Source organism: Rhinatrema bivittatum, chromosome 7, assembly GCF_901001135.1.
Source record: "Rhinatrema bivittatum chromosome 7, aRhiBiv1.1, whole genome shotgun sequence".
NCBI classification, from domain to species: domain Eukaryota; kingdom Metazoa; phylum Chordata; class Amphibia; order Gymnophiona; family Rhinatrematidae; genus Rhinatrema; species Rhinatrema bivittatum.
In genome coordinates, this window is record NC_042621.1 from 234,360,941 (window position 1) to 234,384,486 (window position 23,546).

General features: G+C 50.3%; 1 protein-coding gene across 2 annotated transcripts in view; it reads left to right on the plus strand.

Moving 5' to 3' along the window:
* The window catches only part of CFAP46 (cilia and flagella associated protein 46), an 831,934-nt gene that overhangs the window by 489,928 nt on the left and 318,460 nt on the right, over positions 1-23,546 (plus strand). For both annotated transcript variants that reach the window (XM_029609979.1, XM_029609980.1), the window contains exons 34-36: positions 15,538-15,636; positions 21,346-21,472; positions 21,767-21,910. In XM_029609979.1, coding sequence (XP_029465839.1) covers positions 15,538-15,636; positions 21,346-21,472; positions 21,767-21,910 — 370 coding nt within the window. The remainder of the gene's footprint in view (positions 1-15,537; positions 15,637-21,345; positions 21,473-21,766; positions 21,911-23,546) is intronic.

Consider the following 23,546-nt stretch of genomic DNA (forward strand, 5'->3'; position numbering starts at 1 on the left):
CGAGCCTGCTTCATCGCCCCGAGAGGGGTCCGAGCCTGCTACAACGCCCCGAGAGGGGTCCGAGCCTGCTACAATGCCCCGAGAGGGGTCCGAGCCTGCTTCATCGCCCCGAGAGGGGTCCGAGCCTGTTACAACGCCCCGAGAGGGGTCCGAGCCTGCTTCATCGCCCCGAGAGGGGTCCGAGCCTGCTTCATCGCCCCGAGAGGGGTCCGAGCCTGCTACAACGCCCCGAGAGGGGTCCGAGCCTGCTACAATGCCCCGAGAGGGGTCCGAGCCTGCTTCATCGCCCCGAGAGGGGTTCGAGCCTGCTTCATCGCCCCGAGAGGGGTCCGAGCCTGCTACAACGCCCCGAGAGGGGTCCGAGCCTGCTACAATTGCCCGAGTAGGATCCGAGCCTGCTGTACTGGCCCAGCTGCCGCCCCTGGAGGGGCCTGTACCGGTCTTAATGCCGACCTTGGAAGGGTCCGGACCGGTCCTACTATCGCCTCAAGAAGGGTTACGGACTATTTCTCTGCCCCAGGTGGGGTTTGTGTTCCCCTTGTCACCCCAGGAGGGGTTATGGAAATCTGCACCGCCTCTGCTACCCCAGGAGGGGTCTAACCCTGCCGCCTTGTCCCAGGAGGGGTTATGGACTATTTTTCTGCCCCAGGTTGGGGTTGTGTCTGCCTTATCACCCCAGGTGGGGTTATGGACTGCCTTATTTCCTCGGGAAGGAGTTGACCCTGCCGCATCACCCCCGGAGTGGTCTCCCGTTATTCTTGATTACCTCCTGCACAGATGGGATCCAGGGGGAGGGGGAGGCCTTGAGGGGGGGGTACTGTTACGGCTGTGGCTGCTGTGCTACCGCCTCACCACCAGGGGTCCCTCTAGTGCTGGCTTTCCTGACAGGCCCAGTCCATCTCCTCTGTCCACTCTATGCTCTGGGTGTGCCCTCTTAACCCTGCCTGACAGTTGCCTCGGTGCTTCGGCATCGAGCTCACCTGGGCTCCCTGCTCTAGCCTGCCTTGCGCGGCCTTCGGGCCTATCCTTGCCTTGCGTGGCCTTCGGGCCTATCCTTGCCTTGCCTTGCGTGGCCTTCGGGCCTATCCTTGCCTTGCCTTGCCTTGCCTTGCGTGGCCTTCGGGCCTATCCTTGCCTTGCCTTGCCTTGCGCGGCCTTCGGGCCTATCCTTGCCTTGCCTTGCCTTGCGTGGCCTTCGGGCCTTTCCTTTCCTTGCCTTGCCTTGTGCGGCCTTTTGGCCTTCTTCCTTGATTTCCATACCTGGCCTACGGGCCTTCCGTGTGTGTGTGTGTGGCCTACGGGCCTTCTGACCTGCCTTGCCCCGCTATTGGTGTGTGGCCTACGGGCCTTCCGTGTGTGTGTGTGTGGCCTACGGGCCTTCTGACCTGCCTTGCCCCGCTATTGGTGTGTGGCCTACGGGCCTTCCGTGTGTGTGTGTGTGTGGCCTACGGGCCTTCTGACCTGCCCTGCCCTGCTTACTGTGCCCTGACCCAGCCTGGACCCAGACACTGCTGACTGCCGCCTGCCCTGACCCAGCCTGTACTTGACACTGCCACTTGCCGCCTGCCCTGACCCAGCCTGAACCCAGACTCTGATTCTTGCTGCCTGCCCTGACCCAGCCTGGTACCTGACTCTGTTCGAGCTTCCTGTCTCTCTCCACCTGGAGCCACCCTGCTGGGTGGTGTGCACGACTCCTGTCCGGAGCCCTAGCGTAACACTATCCCTATTAATACCAGGAGTGTTGTGATCTTCCTGCACACAGTGCCCTATCCCTAATACCAGGGGTGTTGTGATCTTCCTGCACACAGTGCCCTATTCCTGATACTGGGGGTGTTGTGATCTTCCTGCACACAGTGCCCTATTCCTGATACCGGGGGTGTTGTGATCTTCTTGCACACATCCCGGTATCAGGGATAGGGCACTGCATGCAGGAAGATCACAACACTCCTGGTATTAATAGGGATAGGGCACTGCATGCAGGAAGATCACAACACTCCTGGTATTAATAGGGATAGGGCACTGCATGCAGGAAGATCACAACACCCCTGGTATCAGGGATAGGGCACTGTGTGCAGGAAGATCACAATACCCCGGAGGAGTGAGGGTCAGGCAGCTCCCCCCTGTCTGTGAAGCCAGCCTCTCACTAGTAATGCAGGGAGGGAGCTGTCTCAGACTTCACCATCCTCCCCCCCCCCCCTCACCCACACACCATTCACTAGCTGGGACATGGGGGAAGTCAGGAGTGAGGGTCAGGCAGCTCCCCCCTGTCTGTGAAGCCAGCCTCTCACTAGTAATGCAAGGAGGGAGCTGTCTCAGACTTCACCATCCTCCCCCCCCCCCCCCCTCACCCACACACCATTCACTAGCTGGGACATGGGAGAAGTCAGGAGTGAGGGTCAGGCAGCTCCCCCCTGTCTGTGAAGCCAGCCTCTCACTAGTAATGCAGGGAGGGAGCTGTCTCAGACTTCACCATCCCCCCCCCCCCCCCCCTCACCCACACACCATTCACTAGCTGGGACATGGGGGAAGTCAGGAGTGAGGGTCAGGCAGCTCCCCCCTGTCTGTGAAGCCAGCCTCTCACTAGTAATGCAGGGAGGGAGCTGTCTCAGACTTCACCATCCTCCCCCCCCCCCCCCTCACCCACACACCATTCACTAGCTGGGACATGGGGGAAGTCAGGAGTGAGGGTCAGGCAGCTCCCCCCGGTCTGTGAAGCCAGCCTCTCACTAGTAATGCAGGGAGGGAGCTGTCTCAGACTTCACCATCCTCCCCCCCCCCTCACCCACACACCATTCACTAGCTGGGACATGGGGGAAGTCAGGAGTGAGGGTCAGGCAGCTCCCCCCTGTCTGTGAAGCCAGCCTCTCACTAGTAATGCAGGGAGGGAGCTGTCTCAGACTTCACCATCCTCCCCCCCCCCCTCACCCACACACCATTCACTAGCTGGGACATGGGGGAAGTCAGGAGTGAGGGTCAGGCAGCTCCCCCCTGTCTGTGAAGCCAGCCTCTCACTAGTAATGCAGGGAGGGAGCTGTCTCAGACTTCACCATCCTCCCCCCCCCCTCACCCACACACCATTCACTAGCTGGGACATGGGGGAAGTCAGGAGTGAGGGTCAGGCAGCTCCCCCTTGTCTGTGAAGCCAGCCTCTCACTAGTAATGCAGGGAGGGAGCTGTCTCAGACTTCACCATCCTCCCCCCCCCCCCCCTCACCCACACACCATTCACTAGCTGGGACATGGGGGAAGTCAGGAGTGAGGGTCAGGCAGCTCCCCCCTGTCTGTGAAGCCAGCCTCTCACTAGTAATGCAGGGAGGGAGCTGTCTCAGACTTCACCATCCTCCCCCCCCCCTCACCCACACACCATTCACTAGCTGGGACATGGGGGAAGTCAGGAGTGAGGGTCAGGCAGCTCCCCCCTGTCTGTGAAGCCAGCCTCTCACTAGTAATGCAGGGAGGGAGCTGTCTCAGACTTCACCATCCTCCCCCCCCCCCCTCACCCACACACCATTCACTAGCTGGGACATGGGGGAAGTCAGGAGTGAGGGTCAGGCAGCTCCCCCCTGTCTGTGAAGCCAGCCTCTCACTAGTAATGCAGGGAGGGAGCTGTCTCAGACTTCACCATCCTCCCCCCCCCCCCCCCCTCACCCACACACCATTCACTAGCTGGGACATGGGGGAAGTCAGGAGTGAGGGTCAGGCAGCTCCCCCCTGTCTGTGAAGCCAGCCTCTCACTAGTAATGCAGGGAGGGAGCTGTCTCAGACTTCACCATCCTCCCCCCCCCCCCCCTCACCCACACACCATTCACTAGCTGGGACATGGGGGAAGTCAGGAGTGAGGGTCAGGCAGCTCCCCCCTGTCTGTGAAGCCAGCCTCTCACTAGTAATGCAGGGAGGGAGCTGTCTCAGACTTCACCATCCTCCCCCCCCCCCCCTCACCCACACACCATTCACTAGCTGGGACATGGGGGAAGTCAGGAGTGAGGGTCAGGCAGCTCCCCCCTGTCTGTGAAGCCAGCCTCTCACTAGTAATGCAGGGAGGGAGCTGTCTCAGACTTCACTATCCTCCCTCCCCCCCCTCACCCACACACCATTCACTAGCTGGGACATGGGGGAAGTCAGGAGTGAGGGTCAGGCAGCTCCCCCCTGTCTGTGAAGCCAGCCTCTCACTAGTAATGCAGGGAGGGAGCTGTCTCAGACTGGTATCAGGGTTAGGGCACTGTGTGCAGGAAGATCACAACACTCCTGGTATTAATAGGGATAGGGCACTGTAAGAGATGACTGTAGTAGATTGAATAAAGATCTGATGTTTCTGCTCTCCTCACACCAAACAAAAACAACACACAAGCAGAGAAGCCCTTCTTACAAAGCTGAGCTAGTGAGTTAAGTAGGAGGAAAAGTAAACATACTTGTGCCAGTGTGGCTACTTAAAAAATACACTTACCAACAATCAATTACATATATTTGAACTGTGTACAGTTCCAGCCAGGACCACCTTTCTAAAATGCACAGTGATTGGCAAATTCAACATGCACTAGCATTTCAGGTGCCTGCTAACAAAAATAATAAACAAACAAGTTCTAGTCACGTGAGTGCTGATCATTACATTACTTTTTTTGTCAAGCTTCCAACTGTTTCCATTTCACATCCCCCCAACCATTACCTCAGTATTAGCCTTGGTAACATCAATAGATAAGAGCACAGCCAGCCAATAGGAATACATACATACATATTCATTCCTAAGTGACCTTTACTGACCTGGGAAGTGTGAACACTTTGTTTCATTTTCTGTTGGTGTTCGTTAGTTTCCAGTTCCATTTCCCATTCCCCCAACCATCACCTCAGTGGTAACCTTGGTAACATCAATAGATAAGAGGGCAGCCAGCCAATAGGAACACATATTCATTCCTAACTGACCTTCAGTGACCTGGAAAGTGTTTATTTGTATCATTTTCAGTTAGTGCGCACTAAATCGAGTTAGTGCGCACTAACGGGGAGTTAGTGCGCACTAACTCGAGTTAGTGCGCACTAACACGATTTAACGATTTTTAACGATAAATCGTTAGAATTTCTATTGTATCGTGTTCTATAACGATTTAAGACGATATAAACATTATCGGACGATAATTTTAATCGTTGAAAAACGATTCACATCCCTATGAGATAGACTGAGAGTTAGATTACTCACTAGATGGTTGCTGTTGGTATGCGATTCTACCAGGTTGAAAAAGTTTGGTAGCGGCACCGAGGCAGGGAGAGCAGGCCCTCGAGGAGTGAGTACCTGATCCCTGTAAGGCACCTGAAATTAAGCAGAGGGCCCCCGAGGAACGGGTATCCAGATTAGCAATACCCCGAAGGGCAGAGAGAGAGCTTCCAGAGGCAGCAGCGGAAGTGGCTGAGTAGCTTAGAAGCGGCCGAAACCAATCCTTTGCTAACTAAAAGAGCTAGCAACAAAGTACAGGCTATATACCCGGATGTCGTGATGTCGGTAGAGGGGAATGGCCCCGAGGTTTGCGCCAGTGCTGGAATAAAACATAAGAACATAAGAAAATGCCATACTGGGTCAGACCAAGGGTCCATCAAGCCCAGCATCCTGTTTCCAACAGTGGCCAATCCAGGCCATAAGAACCTGGCAAGTACCCAAAAACTAAGTCTATTCCATGTAACCATTGGGTGGCGTGCGCGCGTGCACCCTAGTAGGCCCTTGAGAGGCGCATGGTGGGAGGCAGCACCATAGCCGTTCCGGGGATGCCAGAGAGGTCGGCTTGTAGACGCGGCAGCAGCCATTTTCCCAAGGGAAGCGGGAGGAGCCGTGAACAAGGTGAGGCAAACGGGGTGAAGCCGTCTAGCACTGACGGACACAACACTCTCTCCTAGTCCATGCACATCAGTCTTACATACCCTAATATATACAGCTCTTTTGGATTACTGTATCCTGGATGCATGACTCTGCACTTCTTGGCATTAAATCCCAGCTGCCATGTCTTCGACCACTCTTCCTGCTTTCTTACTCTATTGCAGATCTTAGTTTCATCCACAAATAGGCACATTTTACCTTCTATCCCTTCCATAATATCACTCATAAAAATATTGAACAGAACCGATCCCAATACTGATCCCTGTGGCACTCCACTTAACATGGTTCTTTCTTCAGAATAGGTTCCATTTACCATTACACGTTGTCTCCTGTCAGTCAACAAGTTTGCAATCTATGCTACTACCTTGGCACCCCCTTCCAAGCTTCTCTTTTTGTTCACAAGTCTTCTATGTGAGACAGTATCACAAGCTTTATTAAAATCCAATTAAATCACATCCAGCATTCTTTCTTGATCAAATTCTCTAGTCACCCATCAAAAAAATCAATCAAGTTTGTCTGACAGGACCTTCCCCCTGGTGAATCCATGCTGCTTCGGGTCAAGCAACCCACAGCATTTTCCCACCACCGAGGTAAGGCTAACCGGCCTGTAGTTTCCAGCCGCCTCTCTGGTCCCACTCATGTGAAGTGGGACCACCACCGCTCTTCTCCAGTCTTGCAGCACCACGCCTTTTACCAGGGATCTATTGAACAAATCCTTCAGCGGACCCACCAGCACATCTCTGAGCTCTCTCAATATCCTGGGATGTGTCTCATCCGACCCCATGGCCTTGTTCAGTTTCAGTTTGTCTAGCTCCTCCCATACATTCTCTTCTGTAAATGGAGTTTTGTTTACTCCGTCCACATCTACAGTTTTGTTAATTAGCAACAGTCCTTCTCCAGGGTCTTCTTTAGTGAATACCGAACTGAAATATTTGTTTAATATTTCTGCCATTTCTTCATTACACTCCACACATTGCTCCTTGTCATCTTTCAGTTTCACTATACCACTTCTGACCTCCCTTCTTTCACTGATATATCTGAAAAATGTTTTGTCTCCTCACTTTACCTCTTTGGCAATCCTTTCTTCCACTAGAAATTTAGCTTTTCTTAAATCTTTCTTTGTCTCCCTCAGTTTTAATAGATATTATTCCCTATGTTCCTTTTTTTGGGATCCTTTATACTTCTTGAATGCTGTTCTTTTTGCTTTTATTTTTTCAGCCACTTTCTTAGAGAACCAAATCAATTTCTTTTTCCTCTTACTCTTGTTTACTTTTCTAATATATAGAGTTGTTGCCATTGTAATAGATCCTTTTAACTTGGCCCACTATTCCACCTCACCCATTTTCTCCCAGTCTTCCAGTTTTTCCTCCAGGTACGTCCCCATTTCAACAAAGTCTGTATCTTTGAAATTCAAAACTCGGATTTTCGTGTGTCTTATCTGTATTTTATTTGCAAAATCGAACCATACTGTCTGATCACTAGTGCCCAGGTGAGCTCCTACCTGAACATTAGAAACATTATCACCATTAGTAAGCACTACATCGAGTATCACACCCTCTCTCTTTGGGTTCCATTACCATTTATTTGAGCAGAACCCCTTGAAGGGCATCTACTATCTCTCTGCTTCTCATAGATTTTGCAGAAAGGATACTCTAATCCATATCCAGCAGATTAAAATCTCCAACAAGCAACACTTTTCCCTTCTTTCCCATCTTTTGAATGTCTTCTATAAATTCTCTATCTAATTCTTCTATTTGAGTTGGTGGCCTGTAGATCACACCAGTAAAAATGGAAGTATCATCTTCTTTTTATTTTTTATTTTTTTAGGATGGGCCACAATGCTTCTTCTCTACCCCACATCTCTTGCAGTTCAGGTGCTTGGATTATGTTTTGGACATAGAGCTACTCCTCCCCCTTTTCTGTCCTTTCTTTGCAAGATATAGCCCGGGATGGCCATATCCCAGTCATGAGAATCGGTGAATCATGTTTCCGTAACCACAACAATGTCCAAATTCGCCTCCACCATTAGGGCCTGCAAGTCCGGGATTTTGTTACCTAGACTATGAGCATTTGTAGTTGTAGTTTTCCAGCTGTTCTTTCTAGTCATTTTTTCTACATTTTTGAACTGATTGATTTTACTTTTTCTTCCCTCTTCCTCCGGCCATCCCCATTCCTTACTTTGAATACCTGATAATGTATTATCTGAATTTTTCACTTAGCATCCTTTTTCCTGCTATTGTAAAATGTAGGCCATCATTACCATATAATCTTTTATTGCTCCATACGTGGCCCTATCCTCCAATGTATCCAAATCCACATTCTTTACCCCAGGTTTTGAGCCAGGCATTGAAGTTATCTATCTGGCATGACCTTTCCTTTCCCTTTCCATGAACAGGTAATACTTCTGAAAAGGCAGTAGTCTTTGCCATGTATCTAATCTTTTCCCTAGATTTTGGAAATCTTTCTGTACTTTATGGGCATCGTTTCTAGCAAGGTTATTGGTCCCCAGATGGATTATAATATTGATATCAGAGTTCTTACTTTCTTCTATAATTATGTTGACTACTGTTGCGGCCCCGGTTGTGGCACTCGCGACCGGGACCTTATCTTGTGTCACCAGGCTCCAGGCTGGGGGGCTCCACGGCGGGTCGCCAGGTCCTGGTCCCGATTTTGGGCGGCTGCCGTGTGCCGCTGGCAGGCTGACAAGGCCCATCTTCAGCGGCGTCTCCACGAGGGAGACACCGTTGGCTCGCTGAGGCTGGCCCCTCCCGTCCTAGGTGCACGCGTGCGCCAAAGGCCGAGATTTAAAGGGCCTTTCCCGCCTTTGGGCGCGCCACCTCCTTCTCTGACATCAGACGCTGGCAGATATTTAAAGCCGGCGTCTACCCCAGTTAAATGCCTTGCAACTAGGTTGCTTCGGTGATCCTCATTGCTGTGTGCCTCTGGAGTTCTTGCTTGCAGTTGTTCCAGTCTTGATTCCTGTTCCAGTTGCCTGCTTCAGTTCCAGTCCTGATCCTCGGTTCCGGTATCCAGTTCTTGCTTCAGTTCCAGTCCTGTTTCGTGGGTTTTGCCTTCGGTTCCAACCTATCCTGGTTTGCTTCTTCGGTTCTGACCTCTGCCTGCTCCCGTCGTCTCCCGTCTGCTGCCTGCCTTGACCACGGATCGTCTCGTCGGATTTCGCCTGTTCGCCTAAGTCCCAGCGGCTCGGACTCCTATGGGCTCCTCCCGGGGGAGTCTCGGATCTCCAGGGTGAAGTCGTCTTCTCCTCTCGCCTAAGTCCCAGCGGTCCGGCTCCTACGGGCTCCTCCTGGGGGAGCACGGGCTTCCAGGGTGAAGATCCTTCCCTTCAGTCTGTCCAGCATCCGCCTCCCGGCCTGTCCACTAGCACGGAGACTGTTTCCATTCTCTCCGTCAGGCTGGCCCAAGAGTCCACTAAACCTCTCCAACAGTTTGCAAGGCCATGGACTCGGTGGATTTGTCGGGCCTTCAGGCCATCCCCGGAATGGCCCAGCGTTTGCAACAACAGCAGCATTGCATGGATGTCCTCGCAGCTACAGTAGAGTGACTTGCTAATCGCCTTGACGCCATGCCGGATCCAGCTCCTGCTCCACCGCCAGCTCCAGTGGTGAAAATTGGTTCAACTACTCAGTTACCGGTGCCGTCACATTACGCCGGAGAGGCTAAGACCTGCCGAGGTTTTCTGAACCAATGCTTTATACGGTTCTCTCTGCTTCCCCAACAGTTTCCTACTGATGCGGTAAAAGTGGCGTATATCCTCTCGTTGCTGGATGGGAAGGCCCTAATTTGGGCATCTCCACTCTGGGAGTGAAATGACTCCCTGCTCGACAACTTGCCGCAGTTCATTGCCAATTTCAAACAAGCCTTCGATGAGCCGGCTCGGCTAGCCACCACCACCTCTGAACTACTGCAATTATGCCAGGGTTCCCGCTCTTTAGCAGATTATGCCATGGACTTTCGCATGCTTGCTCTCGAGGTAGGGTGGCGTGATGACAGCCTCTGGGCTGTATTTCTGGAGGGTCTGGCCGGGCGTATTAAGGACAAGTTGGCCGCCCACGATCTTCCAGAGGATCTCAACGACCTCATAGAGGTGGCCGGTCGTATTGATCGCCACCTCCAGCAGAGGGCAAGAGAACTACGACCAGCTCGACACACCCCTTTACTAGCTCCTGTATTCTCCATACCACCCTCGCTCTACCCGCACCGTATGCCGAGTTCTCCGACGTGTTTTCCAAGATGAAGGCGGAAATCCTACCTCATCATCGGCCATTTGATTGTGCCATTGAGCTCCTACCAGGGACGACGCCCCCTCGGGGAAGGGGTATATCCCTTATCTCTACCAGAGACTTGGGCAATGTCCGAATACATCTCGGAGAACCTGGCGAAGGGGTTCCTCCGACCTTCAAAATCTCCAGCAGGGGCGGGCTTTTTTTTTGTAGGCAAAAAAGACGGATCGCTAAGACCATGCATTGACTATCGGGATCTCAATACCATCACCAAGCGGGATCGTTATCCACTTCCACTGATTTCTGAGCTCCTGGATAGGTTACAGGGAGCCAGGATCTTCACAAAGTTGGATTTGTGGGGCGCATATAACCTGGTTCATATTCGACCAGGGGACGAGTGGAAGACTGCCTTTAACACCAGGGATGGGCATTATGAGTACCTTGTCGTGCCTTTCGGACTATGTAATGCCCCGGCAGTATTTCAACACCTCATGAACGAGATACTTCGTGATTTACTAAATACTTCAGTCATCATGTATCTGGACGATGTATTGATCTACTCCCGTGACCTGCCTTCACATCGTCAGCCTGTCCGACAGGTTTTACAGATACTCAGGGACAACGGGTTATACGCAAAGTTGGAGAAATGCTGCTTTGAGAAGGATTCCCTCCCATTTCTCGGATATATAGTTTCCGCCACCGGATTCCAGATGGATCCTGAGAAGGTGGCCGCCATCAGAGACTGGCCTCGGCCGAGGGGTTTAAAAGCGTTGCAGCGCTTCCTTGGCTTCGCAAATTTCTATAGACATTTCATCCCCCATTACTCTCGCATTGTGGCTCCACTTACCGCCCTCACTCGGAGGGGAGCTGACACCGTGGATTAGCCGGACTCAGCCTGTCGGACGTTCGAAATCCTCAAGGAGGCATTTCTACAGGATACTTGTCTTCGTCATCCTGACCCTCTCCGTCCATTTGTGGTGGAGGTGGACGCATCTAACGTCGCTGTGGGAGCAGTGCTTAGTCAATGCACTGACTCCGGTCAACTCTTACCATGCTCGTATTTCTCCAGGAAATTCTCTGCTGCCGAGAATAATTACAGTATCAGGGATAAGGAGTTACTAGCTATCAAGCTCGCCTTTGAGGAGTGGAGACAGTGGTTGGAGAGAGCCATCCACCCCATTACGTTATATACGGACCATAAAAACCTGGAGTTCCTGTGCCAAGCACAACGCTTGAATCCAAGACAGGCCCGCTGGTCCCAGTTCTTCAACCGCTTCAATTTCACATTCCGCTACCGGCCGGCTTCCAAGAATGTACAAGCGGACGCACTGTTTCGCACAACAGAGCTGGAGGAGAATGAGGATCAGCCACAATATATCCTAGATCCCGCGAAGATCAATCTTTCCGGAACCACTGTATGTTCGCTAGGAAAGACGGTGGTCCCCCCGACGTTCTCGGAAGGTGGTCTTGGTCTGAGCCCACAACTCTCTCACTGGGGTTCACGCTGGCCGCGAGAGGACTCTTGATTTGGTAAATCGCTTCTACTGGTGGCCAACCATGAGGCAGGATATCTGCACTTTAGTAGACTCCTGTCCCACCTGCGCTGTACAGAAGCTATGGACGGGGAAGCCCTGGGGCCTACTCCAACCGTTGCCCATTCCAGTGGAACCCTGGACCCACATCGCCACAGATTTTGTGGTGGACCTTCCAGCCTCAGAAGGGAATACAGTCATATGGGTAACTATAGACCGGTTCTCCAAAATGGCCCACTTTGTTCCCCTGCCCAAGTTACCCTCAGCTCCTGAACTAGCGTGCTTGTTCACACAACATATCTTCAGAATCCACGGTCTGCCACTGGACATCGTCTCTGATCGTGGATTCCAGTTCACCACCCAGTACTGGAGGGCATTATGTAAGAAATTCAATGTGCAACTCAATCTATCCACCGCCTTTCATCCTCAAAGCAACAGACAGACTGAGCACACCAACCGCTCTCTGAAGACGTTTCTTCGCTCCTTCGTCAACGAGAGACAGAATAATTGTTGCCGTGGGCTGAGTTCTCGTATAACAACCATACCCATTCAGCTACAGGAAGTTCACCCTTTTTAATCGTTTATGGGAAGCAGTTACGACCGCCTCTACTACTGCCGCTTCCTAGTGCACTTCCAGGAGTTCAAGCATACGCCCAGCAGTTACAATCTCTTTGGACATCCGTCCAGGGGAAACTCGCCAAGGCAGCCAGGGCCATGAAGAGATGGGCAGATCGTCACTGGCAACCAGCACCCATCTTCCTTCCCGGAGATCGGGTTTGGCTCAGCACAAAGAACATTCAGCTCCGAATTCCTTCCCGAAGACTGGCTCCAAGATAGTGTGGCCCCTTCCGTATAGCTGAACGTGTGGGAGCCGTTTCTTACCGGCTACGCCAGCCGCCTCGATGCGTATACATAATGTATTCCATGTCTCCCTGTTAAAACCTCTCATCCTCTCCAGGTATCATCGTCAAGTTCCTGAGCCCACGGATCCCTCTGTACCCGATGAACCTACCTATCAAGTTCGGGAGGTCCTAGATGTCTGGTTCCACCTCCGACGGTGGGAATATCTACTTGCCTGGGAGGGTTGTGGTCCTGAGGACAACACTTGGGAACCAGCCCGTAACATCCTGGATAAGGAACTGCTGCTCCAATTTCATCGTCAGCATCCCGGTAAACCTGGGCCTTCTAAAAGGGGGTGTAAGAGAGGGGGTACTGTTGCGGTCCCGGTCGCGGCACTCGCGACCAGGACCTTACCTCGTGTCACCAGGCTCCGGGCTTAGGGGCTCCACGGCGGGTCGCCAGGTCCTGGTCCCGATTTCGGGCAGCTGCCGCGCGCTGCTGGCAGGCCGACAAGGCCCATCTTCGGTGGCGTCTCCAAGAGGGAGACGCCGTCGGCTCGCTGAGGCTGGCCCCTCCTGTCCTAGGTGCGTGCGCGCGCGAAAGGCCAAGATTTAAAGGGCCTTTCCCGCCTTTGGGCGCTCCGCCTCCTTCTCTGACGTCAGATGCCGGCAGATATTTAAAGCCGGCGTCTGCCCCAGTTAAATGCCTTGCAACTAGGTTGCTTCGGTGATCTTCATTGCTGTGTGCCTCTGGAGTTCTTGCTTGCAGTTGTTCCAGTCTTGGTTCCTGTTTCAGTTGCCTGCTTCAGTTCCAGTACTGATCCTCGGTTCCGGTATCCAGTTCTTGCTTCAGGTCCAGTCTTGATCCTCGGTTCCGGTATCCAGTTCTTGCTTCAGTTCCAGTCCTGTTTCGTGGGTTTTGCCTTCGGTTCCAACCTATCCTGGTTTGCTTCTTCAGTTCTCTCTTCCTGCTCCCGTCGTCTCCCGTCTGCTGCCTGCCTTGACCACGGATCGTCTCGTCAGATTTCGCCTGTTCGCCTAAGTCCCAGCGGCTCGGACTCCTACGGGCTCCTCCCGGGGGAGTCTCGGGTCTCCAGGGTGAAGTCGTCTTCTCCTCTCGCCTAAGTCCCAGCGGTCCGGCTCCTACGGGCTCCTCCTGGGGGAGCAAGGGCTTCCAGGGTGAAGATCCTTCCCTTCAGTCCGTCCAGCATCCGCCTCCCAGCCAGTCCACTAGCGCGGAGACTGTTTCCATTCTCTCCGTCAGGCTGGCCCAAGAGTCCACTAAACCTCTCCAACAGACTACCTTGTTTGCATTTGTTAGCTGAGGATCCTGGACAGCATTTACCAATTGTGTCCCCATCATAATGAGTCCCCAAATTGATTCCTCTGATTGAATCTCCCAGAAGAAGAAGCTTTCTTTTAGGACTTTTTAATCATTTTGCAGGGTTTCTGGGTGCTTTGGTTGACTTTCCTTTTAGGCATTTCATATTCTATTATTTGGACACTTCTTTTTCCAAAATGTGTTATGTAAGGGTACCAGTGGGGAGAGTGGGTGCTCTTAGTCACTGGTCTTGTTCTACCATAGCCCTCTGTTATCCAGTTATTTCTGGGATTCTGAGTCCTGGATATCAGGCTTCTCTGTGGGAATGGTTGATACTCAGGGTGCTTCAAAGTTGGAGAAACTGGGTGTCTTGGAGTTACCCCAGAAAGAGTAAGAACCAGCAGAAATAAGTTTACCATCTATTGGAGAGGGAAACATGTGACCCAGAAGACACAGCAGAAAGCAAGCCACCTAGGGGCGGATTTTAAAAGCCCTGCTCGCGTAAATCCACCTGGATTTACGCGAGCAGGGCCTTGCGCGCCGGTGCGCCTATGTTCCATAGGCCTACCGGCGCGCGCAGAGCCCCGGGACTCGCGTAAGTCCCGGGGTTTTTCGAGGGGGGCGTGTCGGGGGGCGTGTCGGATCAGCGCGGTGTTTTGGGGGGCGGGACGTGGCGTTTCGGGGGCGGGCCCGGGGGCGTGGTTTCGGCCCGGGGCGGTCTGGGGGCGTGGCTGCACCCTCCGGAACCGACCCCAGGTCGCGTCTCGGCGCGCTAGCGGCCCGCTGGCGCGCGTGGATTTACTTCTCCCTCCGGGAGGCGTAAATCCCCCGACAAAGGTAGGGGGGGGTCTAGACAGGGCCGGGGGGGGTGGGTTAGATAGAGGAAGGGAGGGGAAGGTGAGGGGAGGGCGAAAGCGAGTTCCCTCCGAGGCCGCTCCGATTTCGGAGCGGCCTTGGAGGGAACGGCGGCAGGCTGCGCGGCTCGGCGCGCGCCTGCTACACGACATCGGCAGCCTTGCGCGCGCCGATCCTGGATTTTAGCTGATACGCGCGGCTACGCGCGTATCTACTAAAATCAAGCGTACTTTTGTTTGCGCCTGGTGCCCCAACAAAAGTACGCGAAGGCGCACTTTCTTAAAATCTACCCCCTAGTGCTTCCGCCAGCCCTGCAAGCACGGGCAGCTTTCCATTTAATTATAGTTAGATTAACACAGGGCCTGATATACTAAATGGTTTTTCCTTTTTTGGGGGCCTTCGTCACACTAGATAGGTATTTATATCTCTATTGGAGGCCCACCTAGTAACTCGAGGTGAGGTTTAGGTATTAATGTAGGGGTTAGGGGCCACTTTGACATTCAGAGTGAGACGTACGAACAGAACAGTGCTCTCTTGTGAAGATTTGATGACCTTCGGAGTGAGGAAACTCACCCAAAGATGAGATTTGTGCAATGTTCAGCTAAGTTGAGATTTTGTGCTAAACACACATATTGTTATAGATTTTATTGTGAGGCTATTGCAGCACAGTTAACACACTATTTGCTAAAAACTTTAAGCCCTTTGTGAATAATGTGTTAAATGTTTTGCAATAACTCACATTTAGTACATGTTGGTAAATAGATATCTTGTATCTGTGGGAAAAATGCTTAGTACATCTAGCCCAAAATATTAATTTAATATTTTTGGTTATGTTTATAGGAAATGCTAGTTTTTCATTTGAAATATATAGCTAGTCTTTGTTTTTATAGACTTACTCAAGTATGTGGAAATCTAAAATTGAGCAACTCAGCTTCATACCATGAGAAAGAGGTTGGAACAGTATTTATTAATGAACAGGAGCAAGCAAGGTAAACATCTTTGTTTTAATATTTTGAATGTAATGGGATTTTTTGGGTGAGGGTTTCAAAGTAATTAATAGCAAGAAAAAACTTTGAAATTATACTGACATATTTTGTGATACAAAAGTTCTTGTGGACAAGCAGGATCAAATGCAGCTACACAAGAGGGTGATGTCATCAGCACCGACATGGATTATGCTCTCTCAAAATTCAAAGACCCAGTAGTCTTTCTGAGCTAGGGTTGACAACTCTCCTGACTTTTTTTTCCTGGACTGTACAGATTTTTGGGGTACCATACAGAAAAAAGAGGGAGGCCTAAAATGTTTAGAAATGTTCCAATTTTAGCTTTCCAGCTTTCACTTAACATTTGATCCTCCCTTGCAATTATACAATGCAGTATGTGCTGTAGTAATTACTCTATAATCAGTATGTGTTGGATGCATTTGTGCTAAGTGCTATGTGCGGATGTTCTACCGCCTGCTCCCTTCTAATTTCTATTCTCTATTCTCCATTCTCTTTGTGATATGCTTGTTTAAAAAGCCATGGTTTCAAACTTTTTAAAAATGCTTTGAGATCTCTTTGTAATCTGATTTCTAGCGGCATGGTGTTCCATAGTATAGGTCCTGCCAGTGATAATGCTTGTTCTGTAACTTGTGTTAGTCTTGCTGTTCTGACAGAAGGGATGGTTAGTAGTGCTTTGTTGGCTGATCTCAGGTTTCTCTGTGGGACATGTACCCTCAGTGCTGTGTTTAGCCATTCTGCTTTTTCATTATGTATTAATTTATGTATGGTGCATAGTGCTTTGTACTGTATTCTGTGTTCTATGGGTAACCAGTGCAGTTCGGCTAGAGTTTTTGTAATGTGGTCTCTTTTTCTTTTTCCAGTCAAAATTCTTGCTGCTGTGTTCTGTAGTATTGGAGTGGTCTTATTATTGTGTAAGGTAATCCTAATAGCAGGGCATTACAGTAGTCAGTGCTAGTGAATATTAAGGCCTGTAGTACTGTTCAAAAGTTTGTAGGTGTTAGCAATGGTTTTAGTTTCCTGAGGACCGGTTCTTGGTTCAAGGTACTCAGAGCAAGAATGGCAAGTAACCAACGTCATCTTCATGATGGCAGCAAGAAAAAACAAATCAGACTTCAAGCTGGACTTTAAAGCTGTGACGATGGAACTCAGGAGAGTAAGTAGACAACTTTCCAGCTGTCTTTTGGATAGCAGTGGTGTCAGGAGGACTCGAATGAAAGTCCAATGCACATAGCTCAGATGATGGAGAGTTAATACTGGAGGCAACTTTTGTCTAAAGAAGATGGTGAATTCAATACCGAGGGAAGACTGTCAGTGAAGGTCGTGACAGGGAGACCCACAGGATCTTCACCAATGGAAGCCCGAGATCCCCCCAGGAGGAGCCCTTGAGGATCCGAGCCGCTTGGACTTAGGAGCGGTCACCTGGGGACAGGTGTACGACGAGAGGTCCAGATGACATGAGTTGACAGGAAGTCGGAGCCGGGAGACCCACAAAATCTTCACCATTGGATGCTCAAGATCCCGCTGGGAGGAGCCCTTGAGGACCCGAGCCGCTTGGACTTAGGTGTGGTCTGTGGAAGGTGGAAATCTGAAGCTGAGCAGGCAGCAGAGACTAAAGAAGCTCAGGATTGGTGCTTCCCGGCTTGCATGGCTAAATGAGAAAAGTCTTTACAGATTGGTATGAGAGTGAGCATCTTGGGAAATCTATGAATACTTCAGACACTCACAACGTGGTGAAGTCACTCTCAGACTTGATGGTCAGTAGGTGTCGCTATAGTATTTATGCAAGGGACTGTTTACTGAAGATGATTGTTCTGATGACTGTGAAGAAGAAGTTCCCTTAGGACTGGGTCAAGGAGCCAGTACGATGGATGGAGCTTCAAGAGGCAGGCTCAAAGACAGCAGAGAATTTCATGGGTATGCAGTGATTCTCCACAAATGGATAGTCGAATGCAGGCACTGATGAACGTACTTGCAGAAGTGAGTCACTGGTGGAAGGCACCGGAGTTGGAGAATACTCAGTGATTTCATTGAGCTGTACGGAAGGCTTCCTGGGGTGATGAACTGAAGATAACCACATGGGTTCCTCTGGATCCAAGGAAGTAAGGTTGACTTACCCTGTGGTGTCAAGGAAGACAAGATCTCTTCAAGAAGATCAGCAGCTCAGTAGTGCAGACATACTAGAGTACTGGAAGATGGTAATGTAATTCTTAGTTTGGCAGCGAGGCTAAACGGCAGAGTGGATGGCTAGATCAAACTGTGGATTCAAGGTGATTCGCAGGAAGGTGACATCTGCGAAGAACCAACAAGTAGTCCATAGCTGGAGTCTCACTTGCGGATATGAAGAGAGACTTCTAGTTGAAGATGGCTCCTATGGCAAGCATTAGGACAATGCAAGCAGGAGCAGAGTCAGAAGCTAAGAGACGAGGATGAATCTAGGATGCAGGCGCCTCCTGCTGGTGATAAGAACCCTAGACGTGAAATGTGGAGAGAAGCTTCAGGCTGAGAAGACTCTAGAGTCAGCAGTAGGCCAGTGCAAGCAAGAGAAGAATTGACAGAGATGAAGTGAAGACAGGTCATGGGTACAGGCGCCTCCTGCTAGTCGGAAAAAGCCAAGACCTGGAATGGTGTAGGGTACACTTCGAAGACACAAACTCCCTGATGCTTTAAGATTCTCGATGTTGAGGGTGCTGGTTGCTGGGTGTGGAACCTGGGTGCAGGTGCCTCCTGCAGGTCGTATGAACCCAGGAAGCGGGACCACATCGTAGTGGGAAGAACGGAGATGAACACTGGACCTGCAGGAGGTGCCTGCTTCCAGATGGTCTGGATGCAGGCACCTCCTGCAGGTCGTGGGAACCAGACAGCTGAAGAGAAAAACATGGAGCAAAAATTTGGTTAAGGCATAGCATAAAATATCCAGGAACTAAGGTGAAAAATTTCTCTGGGCAAAAGCAAGTTATGGAAGTCCAGAAACTGAAGAAAAAATTTCCAGGCAAAAATCAAGGCCAAACAGAATATCCAAAAAACTGGAGCCCGTCACAAGCACAGCTCACTGAACTCATGGCCTTCGGATACTGTTGCGAGCGCGGCCTTCGACTGCTGTTATGAACCAAGGGCTTGGGGGCCTTCGGATACTGTTACAAGCGCGGAGGCACAGTCGTTTCTGAAATGGGTGTTGTGAGCCCTTGGGCCATGGCATGACTCAGGGAGGAGCCCCAAGACACACCGCCGGAGGTGAGCTGGTGCGAGCACGGGTAATGAGGAGCAGGACAAGGCTGAAGCGAAGACAAGGAGATGGAGGTCTGATCCTCTACCGGACCTGCAACCCCAGGATGACCAACAACGCAATGTTGATCAATGAACAGTCCTCCGACCGTTCCACGCCCTTTCAGACCTGCCACTGGGTAACGGCAAAAGGCGGCAGGCCGGACAGAGGACAAGGGCAGACAGTGTCCATAGAATACAGAAGACTTTGGACGAAGACTCAGGCGAGGACATTGTAGATGTAGGCAAAGGATCAAGGCACTGCAGACATAAGATCAAGGATCAAAGCGCTGGGTCAAGACTGCGACGCAGCGCGCACTACACAGTCCACCCACAGGACTGGTCGCGGACCACGCTGGGCTCGAAGCAAACTCTAGGAGAGAATGGAAGCTGGTACTGGAACATGGCGAAGATACTGAAGAGACCTTCACCGGGGCGCGCCCTACACAGTCCACCCACGGGACTGGTCATGGACAACGCTGGAGCGGAGCAGGTTCGAACAGTATCTTAGGCATGGACTCAAATGCAAGGAAGCTCCGAAGACCGGGACAAGATTCAAGCACAGGATTCAAGATTCTCAAGGATTCAAACCCAACTCAGGATTCAAGACTAGGACTGAAGCAGAAGTCTTCCGGAGGCTTGCAAGGCGCAGAAGAAGATGGCCTTGTACCGTGAGGTGCTCTACACAGCCCGCCCGTGGGCTGGTCACGGACCACGACAACGGCACGCCAGGAAAGTGAACATCAAGGAACCAAGGCATGGAAGCAGAGGCGAAGGCAAAGGCATCAGGAAGGACATCAGACATCAGGAGGTACGAACGAAGAACATCAGGAACATGAAGACATCTGGAGACACGGACGAGAGATATCAGGAACCTGAAGGCATCTGGAGGCACGGACGAAGGGCATCAGGAACATGAAGATAAAGCCGTCAAAGCAGGAGAAGCCCACGGAGGACCTGGACCGGTTATGAAGCACAGACAACTGTGGAACCCAATCCGAAGGCCAGGGGACTGAAGAGAGGCCCTTATATAGGGCTGAAGCAGGAAACTGGGTGGAACTGGATTCCGGTGAGGCCAGGAGCACTTCCTGCTACTGGCCCTTTAAATACACAGAAGAGGCGCGCGCTGGCGCCTAAGGAAGGCAGGAAGCAGAGAGGAGCAGTACCACGGTCAGCGGCGCTCTCCTGCACTTCGACGCAGAGGCACAGGCAGGCTTTGGGGGGGCCTCCAGGCCGCGGACGAGGACCCCAGCAATGGCGTCGTGGCTCCATGCCACAGAAAGGAGCTGGCTGGTGCGACCTCGAGGCCGCATGAAGATGGCGTCGGCGGCGGCCCTGCCGCATGGGAGGCTCTGCTGACAGCGCTAGGACCGCGGGGGAGCCTGGAGTGTCACCGCGGAATGGCGACGGCTGAGGCCTGGCCGGCCGCGCTTCAAGCCAGAGAAAGGTAGGGGGGCTGTCCGTGGCTCGCGGGCAGTCCCACAACACCTCTATCTCCAACCATATTCTCTCATACCACTGTTTGAAGACTTTACTGACACAGAACACAGATGGTTCTTAACATGCACTCTTTTTAATTTTCTGATCTCCTAGAATTTTCTGCTCTCCTTTGACTTCCTTAACTGGAGTGTAGTAAGTCTTACTTTTCTTTCTTCTGCGCGACAAACAACTCCTATGTGCGAGGCATACTTGTATACCCCCTTGGAAGTCAGCAGGATAAGCCAAGAGGAAAAAGGCACTGAACTCCCTCAGTTTAGCATGCTTACACTTTTTAGCTTGTCCTTAGAAAGTAATATACTCATACTATTTAGTCAATGCATTTTTGGGTTTCCATATTTGAGAATAGCATGGCAACACCAGTGAGAACATGTAATATCAATGCCACACTAAATCTTTCTGCATCACTCATTAATAAGTGACTTCTACGTGCATGTTAAATTTTTTTGTGATCCCTTGCTAAACATTTCTTGAGCATAAGTTTTATTTCACAGGTCCCTATATAATTAACTCTATTCAATGTCTGTCAGGAATGGATGTTCTGAGTTTTCCCCCATAGTTTACAGGCTGCTGACTATTTTATTTCATCTAATGAGTTGTAAGATAGAATAGGCTGTGTTTTTTCCAATCACTGTTCATTGTTGCTATTAAATGTATACTTAAATGTTATCCTGGTTTTTTTTTTAAGTGCACATATTTTTCTAGAAACAAATGAGGTCTTCAAAATGTCATCTTGAAACATACTTAATTTCATGTAAATGTACACATGATCTGATTTTGGAATTTGAAGCTGGGAAAATAGAACCTTTGGGGATTAGGATGCATTTTGTTGGCTCAGCATATGAATTATCCAAAGATGGTGTACATGGACTTTCAGAATCATACAGGACCCTGCTCCAGTGAAACAGAACACATTTTTAATTTACTTTATTGCAGTTGTAGGCAAGAGATCTTGCTGAAAGAGAAAATGAGTCAAGTAAAGAAAGTAGAAACAAATGACTTTTTTGACCAGGCACAAGATATTTCAAGACCAGTGAGCAAGCCAGTTAATTCAAACGAAAAGGTAATGTACTGTATTCCAGTTTTTTTTTCAAGTGCATTAAGCACAAGGTCACAATGTATTTCTGTCCCTCTTTTAAAATACAAAATAAGTCGAACAAGCAAAGTAGATTGAAATCAGTAAATAAAAACTGCTCTAATTTCAAAATCATTGAAGTTGTTCAAAAGCTTTTTAAAAAAAAAAAAAAAGGAAAGCAATTATTGTGTGATTTATCAGTTATGAATTACAGTAATTTGTGAGCTAGAAGGTCTCCCTGAAATAAAGTAACAATTTAGGGATATTTTATTTCTTTTACAGATTATGGAGTTAAGTGCAACCGGCAAAGGTCTTAATGGACTATCTTTTCCATATTTATGGATTGCTAAAGCAGATGTTTTGATTCAGCTTAGTTTCTATCAGCCAGCTAGACACCTTCTCGCCGAAGCACACAAGGCATGTCAGGTAAATTACCAGTTAATTCCAAATTATCAAAAATAAATGCTAAGAAATGCGATGAAAATGCTATGAAACCATATCATATTAGTTTGAGAAAATAAATGATTATCTATAATCATTGTGGTCCATATTCAACAGCATTTAGCCAGCTAACTCAGAAGTTAAGGAGCTAAATGAATATTTGGGTACATATCTGGCTAAATTCTAGCTGGCTAATAAATTAGGAGGCTAGAATTTAGCTGGATAAATTAGGAGCATTCCAGGGGTGTAACTGGGAGGAATTGAATTAACCCGCTAAGTTAACTGGCTACTCTGATTTTCAGAGTTAGACAGTTGACCTAGCCGACTAAAGCCTAGATTCATCAATCCACTATGTTTTTTCGCAGAAGGGGGTCCTACTATCGCAGGGGGTGTCGCAGCAATAGTGGGACCCCTTCTCCCAAAACACATCAGGGCTTGATGATGCATTGTCTTGTATTGTGGCCAAACACCTCAACACAAAAGAACAAAACGAGTGGCCCTTTAATGTGATGGTGGCCCCCAACCTCACAGGACTACTTTTGTCTCAAAGGGCCATGGGCCACCAAAAAAACCTCACACAGCCAAACGGAGAGGTTGAATGGAGGTCAGTGCTGACTCCCGTTTCAACCTGGGGCCGCTAGTCGAAGTGGACCCGACGCCCCAAAAATAGAAAAAAACTTTTAATTATGTGCGTGGCGGCAGTGGCCCCCTCAATGTCCAAGCCCCCCACCGATCCCCGGACTTTTCCCAGTCACATGACTGAGGCAAGGTCAGGTCGGCACCATTTAGGAAAATGGCACCAACCAGGACGGGTGCAAGTGTGCACCCATCCCTGACATAGAATCCAGGATAAGTTGATGGGGGAGCTTGAGCATCGGGGGTGTGGGGAATTTAAGCCTTCAGGGGGGATAGGGAATCTTCCTCTTGGGAAGGCTGGGGATTATGGTAATGGATCTCAGGGGGGTTGGGGGCAGGTGGAGGGGGGATCTTGTTCTCAGGAGCGGGGTGTGGGAGGTCAGATCTTACTATCGGGGGTTGCCGGGGACTGGGTTTATGAAAATGTACAAGAGGGATTTTGCTCTCAGAGGTCTGGTGGGGCCGGGGGGTTATGGTAATGTATCCTGGGGGGTTGGGGGCTTGGACATCAGGGCAGGGGCCAATGCCACTTCAAGCATAATTAAAACTTTTTTTTCTATTTATGAGGTGTCAGGGCTCCCTCAAATGGCGGCCCTGGGTTGAAATAGGGACCAGCACTGACCCCCGCTCAGCTTCTCCATTTGTTTGCGGTTTTTTTCCAGTCACTTTAAATGTGTGGCGGGAGCCTTGGGACCCGTATTAGGGTCCCAGGCATCCCACTAGACTTACCAAGGAGGAGTTTTATCTTGGCTGACCAATGTTTTGGTAAGTCGCAATAAAATATTTGCATTGAATTGCCTTGTATTGTAATAGGGGAAGGATATCTGGGTGGGGAAATACAAAACATTGCATATATCGTGTGACATTCCCACGATATATGGTGGTGGTGGTATCTCATGTTATCCCAGGACAAGCATATGGTCCTTATGAGCATAAGTCCTCACATATGGGTGACGTCACTGACGGAGCCTTATTGCGGGAAAAC